This window comes from Medicago truncatula, chromosome 8, assembly GCF_003473485.1.
Source record: "Medicago truncatula cultivar Jemalong A17 chromosome 8, MtrunA17r5.0-ANR, whole genome shotgun sequence".
NCBI lineage: Eukaryota > Viridiplantae > Streptophyta > Magnoliopsida > Fabales > Fabaceae > Medicago > Medicago truncatula.
The window spans coordinates 19,963,477-19,980,117 of record NC_053049.1 but is presented as its reverse complement, the minus strand read 5'-3'; the positions used below and the strand labels follow the sequence as shown (position 1 = coordinate 19,980,117).

At 32.6% G+C, this 16,641-nt stretch overlaps 2 protein-coding genes across 2 annotated transcripts in view; one reads left to right on the top strand and one right to left on the bottom strand.

Annotated features, from left to right (window-relative positions):
• The window catches only part of LOC11426177 (G-type lectin S-receptor-like serine/threonine-protein kinase At1g67520), a 76,881-nt gene that overhangs the window by 5,054 nt on the left and 55,186 nt on the right, over nucleotides 1-16,641 (bottom strand). The gene's annotated exons all lie outside the window — the stretch shown is intronic.
• Nucleotides 11,261-14,815, top strand: LOC112417354 (G-type lectin S-receptor-like serine/threonine-protein kinase CES101). The gene is made up of 7 exons (XM_039828731.1): nucleotides 11,261-12,543; nucleotides 12,770-12,877; nucleotides 12,969-13,156; nucleotides 13,299-13,509; nucleotides 13,865-14,102; nucleotides 14,177-14,327; nucleotides 14,408-14,815. The coding sequence occupies exons 1-7, from the start codon at nucleotides 11,361-11,363 to the stop codon at nucleotides 14,726-14,728; spliced, it is 2,400 nt and encodes a 799-aa protein (XP_039684665.1). The 5' UTR covers nucleotides 11,261-11,360; the 3' UTR covers nucleotides 14,729-14,815.

The window sequence follows — 16,641 nt, the reverse complement described above, 5'->3', positions numbered from 1 at the left end:
TACAAATATAGGCTTCATCATATTCACATAAAATAGATAGAAATCCAAACTTTTTTCGCATATATTCATTTGTAAATTAGAATCCTTTCTTCTTCATGAATGCATGCGCAACAACCAAGTAGATATACAAGATTTGTGTGCTAAAGTTCGCATAATAACAATTCATTTTTAAATTTCACAATTCCTTGTCCAGATGTTTTTGAAAGTCTTTTTACAACAACTTCATGCCTTGATTCCAAGATTCCCTAAAACCATGAAACACAACGACAAAATATATATGCATTTCCTTAAATATTTTCATATGGTTCTTAACATAATTACACTTTTAGTAGTTATAATCTCTGAGAAATTATGGATTTGAAGAAATCCATATATATATATATATATATATATATATATATGTGTGTGTGTGTGTGTGTGTGTATGTGTGTTTTGTCCAAAAGAAAAATCACCAACCATGAAAAAAATACTACCACATTAGAAACATTTGTTTGTAACTTGAAGATGGTGTACGTCATATGTAAATTTTTAATAGTAATAATTTAACTCATTTTCAGGTCACCTTATAAACGGGTCCATAACCTCTCTGTCAAGTCCATAGTTGCTTCTAAAATTGATGAATAGTTAAAAAAAATTATATCATGTCCTTTGAAGTCATCTTCAAGAAATTTTTGATATCATAGGATTCATTGGAATTCGCCATACCTTTGCTCCTACCCTCCTTTCTTTTACCTTTCTCATCTACAAACTAAAAAAAAAGGATAAAGATAGAATATAAAGGGATTGGAATTTGTAAATACGTACTAGACTCTTTTAAGGTATTGAAGTACCTTTAAGTGCATACTTTTGTTTCTTTTTGACCAGGCATAAAAGGATTTGCATAATTTGACTGAAGCAGCTGCGATTGCAGCACCTATCCATATCCACCCTTTACATGTAGTAACTAGCTATACACAATACATTTTTTTAATTGTTTTATAAGCGTATTGATCACAAACTTTTAATTTTTGGTCTTATCTTGATGCCAAACCCTAATCCCATACTTGTATTTGAATTGTGATATAAACATATTCATCTCTGAAGCCTACAGAGCTTTCTTTATATGTTTTGATGATGTTCTTTAGTTTAGTTTATCGTTTTATTAATTGCATTTTGACTACCATGTTAAAGCACCCAACATCTATGTGTCCTGGTCTAGGTTTCACTTGAGTCTTGTGAAAAACTGTCATTGTTCATCTTTTGGCACATTGAATCGATTCATCATACACTGAATCGACTCATCTAAGTCTCTGACTATAGATGAATCGATTCACAAATTTTTGAATCGTATCACATTTGAATTGACTCGTTTCAGTTTGAATCGTTTCACAAAACTATCTGACTTGCACTGAATCATTTCATCTGAAGGTTGAAGAATTAGGTTTAATTTCAAGGAACTCTTGTAAACACATTGTATTCAACATTTGTTACATAGTGGATGACCTTGGGCTTACTTTATCAAGAAGAGTAGAAGTAGCTCTAGTGAGGACGAGAAAGAGCGAACCACAATAAAAATATCGGTGTTATCTATCTTTCCCTATCCTCTTTACTTTTTACTATTGCATGTGATAAATTGAATAATTGTTAGGTTATTTGCTAGTGTTGATCTAAGTTGTTTTTCATCAAAAGATAATCTAATTCCTTGAATTAGGTTTTAACTAATTTTCTTAGATCAATTGATTGCAACATCTATTCAATTCTTCAATTTCTTATGCATTGTGTTTTCAATTGATAGCTTAGTGATTTTTTTTCATATAGGTATGGTTTGAAACTGTCTAAAAGTTTTGTACATTATAGGTTTGTTAATATTTGATTGTATATAAGATTTGTATCGTGAATCTCTCAATTCTAGATAAAATCTTATCTCATATAGATTTATCTTTTTGTAAATTATTGTGATTGTTCGCGCACGATTCCAATAGTCAATTTCATTAACTCATCACTTTTTATTAATCTCCGGAAAAACCTTCAAAAAGCTATTCACCCTCTCTATCTTACAAACTAATTAGCCATCTTATAGACCAACAATCTCAAACTTTGTAATATCTTTAAATAGACTCTAACAGGCTAACATGCAAACGGATTAAAAGTTATTTTAAAATTTAACATGACATAACAATGTCTACTGTGGAATAAGCAGTAAATAATCACCTACCTAATTAAAATAATATTAGAACTTACGTACCATGGGAAATTAGAGTTGATCATTTTGTTGGCTTTACCAAAGCGTAAAAGGTATTTTGATTCTTCAAATTAACATCTTTGTGTCACTACAAAAAATTGTGTTAATATTCGGGTGGTTTTTCACCGGTGGTCTTTGTTAACCGCCACTACTATATCTAGTGTATTACGGCAATTTGCTTGGCCGCCGCTATTTACAGTACATTATGGAGGTTTTGACGGCCAGTATTAACAAAATTTAATGGCACAATTTACATTGTATATTATGGCATTTTACACTGCCGATATCAACCTTTTTAATTTTCCTAACTTCACAACATTTGGCGTACTAACTTCCCTCTTTTTTTTTCCCAATTTTTTAGAAAATCCCTTCATCTTTTTCTTTTGTCCGTTTTTCTTGACATAAAACATTTTATAACAAAACTTAAATCTTTTTCCAAACCTTCTCCAAGCTTCCAAACCATCCTTTTCCATCAAACCAAACATCAACAACGTTTTCCATGATAACAATGGATTGAACAATGGATTCATTAACCGAATTCATGATCCAAGAAAGAATCAACATGTTGCAACGGTTCCAGGCACGAAATGAAGGATCAAAAGGATCTGCAGGCATTACAATCCTACCATCAAGAAAATCAAACTTCATCTTTGCACCAAAAGCTCTACGGATAGATTGAGCCCAGGTATGATAATTGGAGCCGGAGAGCACTGGGGTAACCGTGACGGAAGAAGGACCGTCACTGGGATGCACGAAGAAGGGACTGGTTTGATCTATGGAATGATCAAATGGAGGAACAAGAGCCATAGGAGGCGGCATGACAAATAATGGAAGCGAAACTTAGATCGTTTACGCAGCGAATGATACCATGTTAAGAAAAGTAAAATTTATATAAAAAAGAACATAAATATGTGACTGGAAATTTTCCTCATTGAATTGAAAAATGGAAATATAATTCTGATTTATAGAGAAAGATGGAATGTGCAAATACTAATTGATGCTCCAATCAAATCTCTAGAATATCTCCCTAATAATGTGAAAATAAAAACAATAGCAACAAAATCTTCCAACTGTTAATTGTGAACCGTTTGACTCTCTTTGTTATCAAGAAGAGTTCTTCTATATATCAATATTCCGTTTGATCCAATCCTTTATTTATGGCTGATATTTGTTTGTTCGACATTATTAAGCAGAAATATATTAGCCTTTGTTATCATCTTATAAGGGAAACAATCTAGGCGTAAACCTGATAGCATGTGACGCAATGGTTCTTGGAGTGACTCTGATACCATCTTTGAAATCGTAATTGAGCCTAACACAACCCCACAAAACCTACTTGTGATGTGAGGATTGACCCCTATAAACACATGTTCAAGTCATCTTTTCTCCAATGTGAAACTCTTTAACACGTAACTTACTATGATTGGTGCTTAAGTCCCCTAGACTGTTTGTAAAGCTTCTTGTTCTATTTTTCTGATTTGGGGTTGTGTATGTATTATACTCCCCTTGAATAATGTCTATTGCTTATTAAAAAATAAAAAAAATCCAAATATACCGTGTTTCTACCTTTTGTCGGGCTCAAATTCTCAATGTTGGAAGTAGAACGAACGATGATATCTAATGTTAACAACTTCTCTTTAGATTGTGGAACAACCTTGTTTAGACATCTAATTACAACTTGAAGCTAAAAACTACAAAAAAATTATTTATGTATAAACAACACAAAATTTATGCACAAATTAGTCAAATTACCTAATCTTCCTCAGAAAATAGCTCATATTATACATGTAAGTCATTGTTTAGTTTTTGTTCCTATGATACACTTTCATTTAGTTTATTTTCTATGATATAATTTATATTCAATTAGTCACTTACCATAGGGACTTGAAGGGGAGAAACATATAATACATTCATAGAAAAATATATGATGTCGATTAAAATAAATTAACGAGAACTACAATGAAAAAAAATACAAGTATAAAGATCGATTTGAGTGTTTTTTACAAAGACAGAAAACAATATTTCATTAACTGCTATCATAAACCAAAAAATTTCAACCCATTTTTTATTTAACATATACATTCTAGCTTGCCTTCTATGTCACTTCAAAAAAAAAAGTTTGTTTCAAATGAGTGTATGACCATATATATTGATTATATGTTCTCTTCTACTTCACATGAAGTTGAAACTGCGGGTGTAGAATAGGTGTCATTGTCTGGCACTTAAGAAGTTGTTTGTCCATCAAGGATGTCTCTTCTAACATAAAATGCTGGTCTTCTTGGTACGGTTGTGAGTTCATATTAGTTTGCTAACATTAATATAACATCAGACATTGTAGGTCGATCATTTGGATATTGTTCTACACATAAGAGACCAACATGAATGTACCTTTTCACTTCATCATGAACAAATGTGTCATTTAATGTTGGATCATTAACTTTATATACTCACCCTTATTCCATAGCTCCCATGCCTGTGAGTAATTTAATAGAATTAGAAACAACTATTAATATTGAAAAAGGAAAAAACTCGATGAGACTAATTTCACATACGTATCCTACTAAATTTAGTGGGCGATCAACATCATAGAAGCTATTGTTTTTTCTTCCACAGACAATTTCAAGTAGCAACACTCCAAAACTATAAACGTCAGCCTTTGTAGAACAAATTCCTTTCATGGCGTACTTTGGAGACATGTATACACTGCGCCACCAAATATTTTGAATAACCTCAAATAATTTGTACATGTAATATTAAACGATAAAAGATTTGGAGCAAGTAAAGCATAGAAAACTTACTACGTCCCAACAATCCTGCCATTACTTAGGGTGTGTTTCGTAAAATTAAGTTATAAGTTAGCTGGTAGCTGATAAGTTAGCTGATAGCTGAAAAGCTGGCTGATAGCAGATAGTTGATAGCTGGAAGCTTATGGCTGAAAAGCTAGTTGATTGAAATTAAAGTGTTTGGTAAAATTAGCGTTTAAAATGACTGGTAAATATAAAATGACAGAAAAGTATACATAAGTTTAATATGTTTTTTTAAGAACATATATTTAATATGTTATGAATTATATTTATAACCATTTTTAACTAATATATTTATTATAACAATTTTAATTTATTTCAAAGTATTTTTTGTCTTTAAAATGATAAATGTGATATATGAATTTAATTGAGATTATATTTAATAAATTTTGTAAAATATAAAAAATGATATAAAGGTCAAAAAAGGAAGAAAATATAAAAAGCTACCAGTTATAAGCTAAAAAGCTACTTGAATTAACTTTTCAAAAAACGCTATAAGCTCATGAGAAAAACTTGTTACAAAACACGTCACGTTTTCATCCAACGAGCTTATAAGCTAATCTAACAAGTTATAAGCTAGCTTATTTATGTTACCAAACACAACTTTACTATGAATTCCTGCTGTGCGAACATTCTCGCCATACCAAAATAAGAAATTTTTGTGTTCATATTGTCATCAAGAAGGATGTTGCTTGCTTTCAAGTCTCTATGAATGATTTTGAGTCTTGAGTACTTATGAAGATAGAGCAATCCTTGAGAAATTCCTTCGATAATGTTTTCCAATCTAGGTACTTCCTTTTTGTACAATCTTCCCAATCGATAATTCATGTTAGAATATACACTGTATTGAACATTACATACAATAAAAACAAATTTTATTCCTTTGTATTCAAAAACCGATAGGATGCTTAGTTGGGCCAATAAACTATTAGTTAAACTATGCTATTTAGTATTTTTATATATTAGTTGTTATTGGTAATTGCTATGCTTCTAGTACTTTCTTAGGGTCCTCAAGATTATGCCATATGCATGCTTATGCTCTATTTAGACTACTATATATATATATATATATATATATATATATATATATATATATATATATATATATATATATATATATATATATATATATATATATATATTGAGTGGATTGTCCCATTATGGGAATGAAACTAAATGAATGAAAATGTTAATATATTTTTATCTTAGTTAGTTTTATCTTCTTTTGTTTTAGCTTAGAATCCTAGTTTCGTATAGTTTTTTTAGTGATAAGTTTTAGATCTTATCAAAAACAATACATACAAATATAGACTTTAACATATTTCTTACCAAATAGATAAAAATCCAAACTTTTGTTTTGCATGTATCTATTTGTCTGCATTTATTTTGCAGCTGTGATATCCTATGTCTGTATTCATTTGTTGTTGCATTTATTTTGCAACTATTTTAGGTTGTGTAGATGTTGTTACTAATGCTGCAACATCGCTATTTTGTCTGAGAATTTTATTTTTCTCAGCTTTTAATGTGTACATGTTCCTTGCTGATGTTCTCTGGAATGTTGGAACATGTCTGAGAAGATTTGTGTAGATGTTAGCACTTGTGCTATAACATCTCTATGTAATTCTGAGAATTTATTTTTCTTAGAGTTCTAAGTGTAGATGTTCCCTGCCGCTGTTAATTTAATGGAACATGTCTATGTGTATTACTTTTAAAAGTCTAAGTGTTTATGTGTGACCTTTGATAGGTCTGCTAGCTTAGGACTGTTGTCTACTAGCTTAGTGAATATTCCTTAAAAGATATTATGACCAGATCCTGAAGTTATTCTGTCTATGCATTAGGAGTTATCTGTATGCATGTATTTAGGGGGAGTAATGGAATATTCATGTAAGTAGTAACTCATATGTTCTCATATTCATGGGGAGTGATACTTCTATGTGTGCTTGTGCTAGTCCAAGCTGATCGACATGATGTTAGGTCAGATGTTTAAACATCCATGTCTATCACTTGTAAGTATCAAAATTTATTTTACCCTTGCTTCTCTATGTGTTTAGTGACAGTACTCTAAAGACATCCATGCATGTTACTTGTTAGTGTGGGAAATTTACCTCACTTCTATTTGTGGTTAGTGACAGTGCTCTGTAAGTATGGGAAATTTTTTTTTCCCCTTGCTTCTATGTGTGATAGGTGATCCTGTCTGATGTGGTATAGGTTGTTGGAACATCATATTCTGTAGGTTTGGAAATTCATTTTTTTTCCTACGTCTATGTGTGGCAGGTACTCCTGTTTGTGGGAAGGTCTCTTCCTATTTGTAGCATAGGAACTTTTCCTCTGCTCTCTATGCTAAAGGATGCTGGAACATCCCAATGTTTATGGGAATTCGTTTTTCGTAAGTGTAGCAAAGGAATTTATTTTTCCTCTGCTCTATGTTGTGAAGGATGTTGAAATATCTTGTTTGCAGGGAACTTATGTTTCCTCTCTGTAGCATAGGAATTTATTTTTCCTCTGCTCTTGCGAGAATATGCATATATCTCATCCGCTGCTGCATGTCTCTGATCTAGTGTAATACCTCTACCAGCTGAAGTTGTGATTGAAGACTCGTTTGGTATTCTATGAATGCACACTTCTGTTACTTCTTTAGTGATACTATCTGCTACTCCTTCTTCTTGAATATGTGTTCGTGATGACTTGAGGAAGTGTATCTAAGGTATCTCTTTAGATTCTGTATGCTTGGTGTTTCTTCATAGATATGAATTCATGCTCTTGAAGAAATGGTCTTCTGTATCCCTCTTTATTCTTTGGATTTGACCTTAATTTGTTTTAGCCAAAAATTTGCCAAAGGGGGAGATTGTTGGGTATTTGTATTGGCTGCATTGTTGCTTAAACAAATATCATTGATGTGTAAGTTGGAACCAATGTTCCAACATGTGTTTAGTATGTAAGATGTTGGATATGATGCTCCAACATCCTGGCACGGTTCAGTGTGCCTGGTTTCATGCCTACTTGTACGCGCACCCTTTATTGTTTAAGGAAACAATATTTCCTTATCTTATTCATCAAGCAACATGAATATCTCCATGGATGCTAGGCGGATGCTAATATTTAAAAAAAAAACCTATAAATTAATGTAGAGTGTGTTAGGCCGACTCTAGATGGATGCTATTAGCGTCGGTGTTGGGAGCCGACGCTAAAATTGGAGTCTAAAATAATGTTTTCTTGTAGTGTCCTCAATATTGGATTCTATTATGCGTGCACCAGATTGGTTCAGTGATAACACTACAGAATCCATGTCAACAAGTTGGTCTCGGTTAGCTACCCACACATGCCAGTCATTTCCTCTGGGAGATATGTTGAGATAAGCGAGGTTATCAAAAGCAGTTAATTCTTCAAATTTCATGCAATATTTACCTTGTTTAGAAAATAACTTGTATGTGGCATTCAGTTTATCTCCTGGCTTCAAACTATCATTATTTTCTGCTTTCACATAGATAGAAATATTATCAGTACACCACAAGCAGATGTATGTGAAAAGAAGCAAAAGTTGAGTTTTTCTTTGTGCACTACAAAGCACCATGGTTAATGCTTAAAATATGGGAAGGTTAATTTGCAATTAAGTTTTGGATTAATAAAGATGGTGGTGCATGCATGTGGAAATGCGACGAGAATAATCAAACAATAAAAGGAACTTTGTCATTCATTTTGGTAATTTTGTGATAAACGTTTTCTTTAAAACACAAATATTAATTTTTAAATAATAGGCACTACGTAGGGCAAATCATCATTTTGGATGACAGTTAGTTTGTCAAAAGAAGTGTTCACATTCATTTTTTTAATCTAAAGTAAACCGCACTTCTTTATAGAAAGGTTATGGAACAACTTGTCATATAATTTGTTGAATAACTAGATGTTGATCCGTACGTTGCATGGAACAAGTTTTCAAAAGTATTACCACTTGCATTTCAGTTTTTGTCTTTGTCTTTGTGTATATACATATTACCTAGCATCGCCTATTCAAAAAATAGATAAAAACCTAGGATTGCGATTTTACGATTTCTTACAATCTAAGTCATTTATGACTATATACCATTTATAACATATATTTAGTATTATTTATTTATTTGGTAAAATCCATCAGATTGCAATTTTGAAATTTCTTATATCGATTCTACAAGTAGTTGAGTAAAATCTTTCGATTTTGGTTGCGACTTTAAGATTGTCGATTTTTCTCTTCTCTTTCGACCTGAAGCAAAATCCTGATATTGACAACCTTGGTAGAAAGAGTATATATGGAGGTCAGAGTACTAATTGCACATTATGGACATGTCGTCCATGTGTTTACATATAATTATCATATTTTCTTAAATCACCGGTGTAGACTTGTGAACATCATGTATGTATGGTGTCTGTGTTGTACTGTCAGTGTTTCATGGCTGAGAAGTAGTAAATTTTTAATCTTAACATTCTCTTAAGAACTTCTTTTTATCGGTTTCTTTGCATCATATTCACATAATCTTCCAAAAAATGAAATAAAAAACTCATAATCCAATTACTTATTGATGTAAGAGGGCTGACTGCACGAATTGAAAACGAAGTTGCGCGAACGAAAGTTTCGATTGGAATAGTATAGATTTGACATCTAATGTCAGAATGAATTTCAATATACCTTTTCGTAAAGGGAATCGGTTTCCGAGTGGAACTCATCGATATTCTCATGAAGTTTGGGCTTTTTATTCCATCAAAGTTCATCTGAAGGCCAAAAGTTAAATTTTAATATTTCAGCCCTATTTTAATAATTTCTGTTTTATTTTCTATTTACGATTTTTGGTTCATTAGGGTTTTCTTAGTATTTAAATACTTCTGTTGTAGCCAGAGAGGTAATATTTATTTATTCAATAATATTTCAGAGAGTTTTTTCAATTTCTGGTGGATTTTGAAACCATATTTTCACAGGTTTGTCACTCAAACTTGTTTCTTTTCAATCTAGGTTTACTGCTTGCTAGCCTTTGCTTCTAACTCCATTAGGTGGTAGCAGAGCAGGTTTTCTGATGTTCTTTTTGTAACGTGATCAGCCATGGGAGATCCACCGGTGATGAATGCAGAGCTTGAGAGCATAACTAGAGCTTTTACCATGGCCATCAATGCTCTGACTGCACAGGTGGCATTGTTATCAACTCAGGTGAATAATAACGCTAACAACAATGTTAACAACAACACCAACAACAACAACATGAAGAATCATAACAGGGGAGGAGGACCGATTAGGGTTCCACTTGATGAAAACAATTGAATTATTGAGGTTTCGAGTTCTTAATGGAAAGAACTCTATAAAATTTGGAATATGACGTGCAAGGCATTGCAATATGTATGAATTATCTTTCTGTTACAAAAATAATGATATATTATGCTCCGAAAACAATATACCAATTAATTTGATTGCTAGAAGAAAAATACTCAGCAAGACTTAAGAAAAGTTGTCTCAGTTTCAAATCTTACAGTACATTGCACATCTTTGAACTCCAATTTTTTGGACACAATTCAAACTAGCAAAGATAATGCATGAAATGTTGTATTACTTTGTAGGTAAAGATAATGCATAAAAAATAGCACATCTTTCACTTTTTATTACTTTTCTGAATACTAAAGATAATGCATGAAAGATTGTATTACTTTGTAGGTAACTAAAGTATTTGAAACTTTTTAAATAGGTCTCTAAACTAAAAAAATACATCTATGTATGTTTGAAGTTAGGTATTTTGTTTACGGTTAACAGTATTTTTTAGCTACGGAATGCTTTTATTTCTCTTTCTAAAAAGACTACCTCCATCATTTTTGCTACTTTTTGAATAGCAAAGATAATATATAAAACTTGTTCAAATAAATATATAATATTAAAACTAACATAGTAAGAACAATATGATAAATGATGCTTTATTTCAATGAAACGAATTAACAACAAATTGTTTGGGTTTTCTAACCAATGTCCTTGATACATTTGCTTAAAAAAAAGAAGATAATTTTGTATTGAAAAAATCATTTTTTAACCTTTAGATGTTGATGTTCGAAGATAATTTTTTATATTTGGTTCTTTAACAAGTACCTTTGCCATATGGCATTGGTTAGCATTATCCTAATTATTATCGTATCAAGATAAACTTATCTTTTCCTTTGTGTTTTAAAAGAATTGCGGAGAAACATACTCTAGTCCAACATTTTGTAGTGGAAAAATAAAGGTAAAGTTGCTTTGTGACTAAAGTCACTTCTGTAAAATTTTCTATTCAAGTTGGGTAGTGCAGACTGAATTATTCTTGTTTGGGTTTAGGGAGTATATTTCTCCTCTTATGCAATATTCATCGATCATGACAAGCTTTAACATAGAGAAACAAATTGTTCTGATATATTTATGGTTGTGTTGGAGTACTACTACTAGTGTTTGTGCTAATGCAACAAATCATAGTTTGAAGCCAGGTGATACATTGAATTCCAAATCCAAACTATGTTCTAAACAAGGTAAGTATTGTATATATTTAAAACGAACATTAGATAGCGAAGATGCTCACTTGTTCATTGGTCTTAATGCGGATTATGGTAAAGTAGTGTGGATGCATGATAGAAATCATTCCATTGACTTAAATTCCGCAGTTCTATCATTAGACTACTCTGGTGTGCTCAAAATAGAATCTCAAAATAGGAAATTACCGATTATCATTTACTCTTCGCCTCATCCGACCAATAATACTGTCGCCACTATGTTAGACACCGGTAACTTTGTGCTTCAAAAAATTCACCCAAATGGGACAAAGAATATATTATGGCAGAGTTTTGATTATCCCACAGCCACTTTGATCCCAACAATGAAGTTAGGTGTTAACCGAAAAACCGGACATAATTGGTCGTTGGTTTCATGGTTGGCTCATTCGCTACCAAATTCAGGTGGATTTAGTCTTGAATGGGAACCTAAAGAAGGTGAATTGAACATCAAGCAACGCGGCAAAGTGTATTGGAAAAGCGGAAAACGTAGACGCAATGGTTTATTCGAGAACATTCCAGTGAAAGTTCAACGTGTGTATCAATACATTATTGTCTCTAACAAGGATGAAGACTCCTTCACTTTCGAAATCAAAGATCAGAATTATAAGATGTTCCAAGGGTGGGAACTAGTCTCAACGGGGACGTTAACGAGTAGTGAAGGAGAGATTGCTAATGCAGATAAGTGTTATGGATATAATAATGATGAAGGGTGCCAAAAATGGGAGGATATGCCAACTTGCAGGGAACGTGGTGAGGTCTTTCAAAAAAAGACAGGCAGACCCAACACCAGGGAAACCATCCAAGACAATGTGACTTATGGTTATAGTGACTGTAAGCTCAGTTGTTGGAGAAACTGTGACTGCAATGGGTTCCAAGAATTTTATCGTAATGGGACTGGATGTATATTTTATTCATCAAATTCGGAAAAAGATGGTGATTCAGAGTATCCAGATAGCTATAACGTCATGGTAAAGGCAACGCTAAATCACCATGGTAAGTCCAATATAATTTTATTTATTTTTTAGATAACTATATATATAGATCACACGCTGATGTGAGTTATACGTAAGGTGACAGAGCTTCGCCGTTGTATAAGTTACTCCTACCAGCATTAGACATATTATATAGAACATTTAAAAATTAACACTAATATTTTGTTTAAAAATAAAATGAAATTTGTTTTTTTTTTTGAGATTACTTTGCTTATATCACAATGCAGGTAAAAACAGGTGGATATTGATAGGTGCTGCAATAGCAGCTGCTATACTCATATTATGCCCACTCCTTTTATGTGTAGTCAAAAGGAAACAAAAATATGCGCGTAAAGGTACTTGGATACTTCAAACATAGTTTAGTACATATTTACTAAACTCAATCCCTTTGTTTTCTATCTTTATCTTTTTCTTTTTGTTATGTAGATAACAAAAGTAAAAGAAAGGAAGATAAGAGCAATGATTTAGCGGAATTCTACGATATCAAAGATCTTGAAGATGACTTCAAGGGACATGATATAAAAGTTTTTAACTATGCATCAATTTTGGAAGCAACTATTGACTTTTCACCTGAAAACAAGTTAGGACAGGGAGGTTATGGACCTGTTTATAAGGTGACTTTACGATTCTAATTAAGATTTAAACTACTTACTATTATAATTATGGTATCACCTTCATGTTGCAAACAAACTACCTGTTTATAAGGTGACTTTACCGTTGTAATTAAGATTGGTGATTTTTGTTCTACAACTTCAGGGAATTTTGCCAACAGGGCAAGAAATTGCTGTAAAAAGACTTTCAAAAACATCTCGACAAGGAATTGTGGAATTCAAAAATGAATTGGTACTTATATGTGAACTTCAGCACACAAATCTTGTACAACTACTTGGTTGTTGCATTCATGAAGAAGAAAGGATTCTAATATATGAATACATGTCAAACAAAAGCTTGGATTTCTATCTATTTGGTGAGAATGTGTTGGACTATATATTTGTGTGATGTTTTTTAGGACAAATTCATATAGATAAATGTTTTGTTGACAAACGTTTTAACATCCGACACCAACATATACAATTCACATTTTTTAAGTTATTTCCTCTCATCTCGGATTTTACAGCGTGTTCAATCTATGGTGTCTTGGAAATTTGGGGCAAAATATCATCGTTGATCCTTAAAAATGTGATCATTATTATGCAGCCACAAAACTTTGCTTTAGCCAACTAAAATATTTTAGTATATATTCTAGCTAGAAGTTTCACTAATATAACATGTTATCCAAACTTGAAAATAACATATCATGTTTTATGTAATTTATTGGGAAGATTCTACAAGAAGGAAATGTCTAGATTGGAAGAAGCGCTTGAACATAATAGAAGGAATATCTCAAGGATTACTCTATCTTCACAAGTACTCAAGACTCAAAATCATTCATCGAGACTTGAAGGCTAGCAACATACTTCTTGATGAGAATATGAGCCCGAAAATTTCTGATTTTGGAATGGCAAGAATGTTTACACAGCAGGAGTCCGTAGTAAATACCAACAGGATTGTTGGGACATAGTGAGTGCTCTAAACTTTATTGATGATTGCATAAACAAAATACTTTTGATGTTTTTAAACAATTTTTTGTATAGTGGATACATGTCTCCAGAGTATGCCATGGAAGGAATCTGTTCAACAAAGTCTGATGTTTATAGCTTTGGTGTGCTGCTACTTGAAATTATTTGTGGTAGAAGAAACAATAGCTTTTATGATGTTGATCGCCCACTAAATCTAATAGGACATGTATGTAAAATTTGTCTCATTGAGTTTATATTTTTTTATACAAATTGTTCCTCTTTCTAATTTGATAAAATAACTTATAGGCATGGGAGCTATGGAATGATGGTGAGTATCTACAGTTAATGGATCCAACATTAGACAACACATTTGTTCCTGATGAAGTGCAGAGGTGCATTCATGTTGGTCTCTTATGTGTAGAACAATATGCAAATGATCGTCCTACAATGTCGGATGTGATATCAATGTTAGCAAACAAATATGAACTCACAACCTTACCAAGAAGACCGGCATTTTATGTTAGAAGAGAGATCTTTGAAGGGGAAACAACTTCTAAACGTCTTGATACTGACACCTATTCCATGACCGCAATTTCCACTTCATGTGAAGTGGAAGGAAAAATATAAAGTAATCAATAAATATTGTTAATACACTCATTTGAATCAAATGTTGTTCTTTGAAGTACCTAAATAGTAAATACCTTGTTTTCTATATAATGGCTTAAATTTTGTATGTACAACTTATATGAGAAATATTGTTTATACTTCTCTGCATGTAGTATGTGATAGTTTTTCTGCACAACTCATTGAAGAAAGAAAAAAAATCATTATTATTATTATTATAATATATATTTTTTCTTCGATGTTCTAGCTAATTTATTGTTAAACCATTTAAGATACATTTTTTTTAGTCTTACTGGAGAATAAATATAAATGAAACATTACATAAACAACGCCACTCACCTGCTTTTTACACAGCTCCGATCAGCTCATCATTCCTAACAGGCCTCATCGCGTCTGCTCTTCAATTTCAACCATCAACTGTTGGTTATACGTTTTAATTCGATCAATTGGTGATATTGCATCCGTGTTATTGCCATTATTCCTAGTGGTGTTACAAAGGATAACACACAATATTTTTCTCCTTTTTGAATTCGTTTGGACACAAACACGATTGTTTTTCAGAGCATAGGCAAGGAACATCAGTAAGGGTTTGACACAAGCATGGAATTCTCATGTCCATGGCCTTTTGTGGCTGACTACCAACTAGTTTTGACGAAATATCCTAATCAACAACGTTCGTTTACTCAAGTTCTTTCCCCTGCCTTGAGTGCCAATCCACTTCCGCAACCTACAATAAAAGGAGACTCTTTGTCTTATCAAAATTACAAAAGAGGTCAAGGTTATCGAAGCATGTAAAATATATTTACATGGATGGATAGTCTTGCACAAAGGTGACAAGCCGTACACAGCCAAATAAATTATTGCAAAGTTCTCAAAATATTGAAAAACAACTACACCTTGGAAAATGATAACCCTTGGTAGAATTTTTTTATGAATTCTCCTTTGCATCCTTCGATGATTTGCGCCTATCCTAGGATATGGGAACAATTAATTTGAAACCGGGGGAGCTTCGTTTTTCTCAATGGACGAAGGACTTCAAAAAGCACACACAGAGTCAAACATAAGCATAGTGTGGACATGTCATATGTAGCCGGCACAAAAGTATTGGATGGATAGAACTCTGTTTGAAATTGCTAGCGCTTTAGGCACGCCCCCTCCCAATTGATACAACGACTCATAATTGTACTTTTGAAATGGCGTACTTTGGTGGATATATACCTTTCTCATCATCTTTTTCATTAAATTATGGTTGAAAGGGAAAGATTTGCTTTTAATTTTGAGGTTGCCAATGAATAGATTCCTGATTTTTGTTCGCACTGTCAGATTATTGGTCACACAGTAACAAACTATTGATGGTTGCACCTGCAACAAACTAGTGTTGTGGATATCGAAAAGAAGAAAGAGGTTCAAGAAAAAGGTAACAATCATGTGATACAACAGAAACCGCCAATTCAACAATTGAAAGAAAAAGAGAACCCACAGGGTATCAGTTTGTGAAAGGTTTTTGAGAAACTAGATGAACGCAAAGTAACCATTGTTTCCAAGATGCCTAAGATTGACACAGCAATGAGACCAAAAATATTAAAACATTTTGAAGATATCCAGGACGCTTAGCCAATTCCTGCTCCACAACAGCTATAACCAGAAAAGTTGAATACATTATTTCATATATGGTGTTGCAAAACATAATCGACGAAATCGGTAGGTACTACAAGAAATTCTCCATATTGCAAGGGTAAAAAACCATCAGTAAAGGTCCAAAAACCGTTGGTATAGGTCAAACCTATACCAACGGACGCCTTCTGTCGTATAATAAATGTCGTCCCAATAGCTTACACAAACGATAAATTAGGGCGTTGGAAAAATATTTCGGAGCTATAGCAATGTCTGAACCTATTTAATAGCTTTAGCCACCA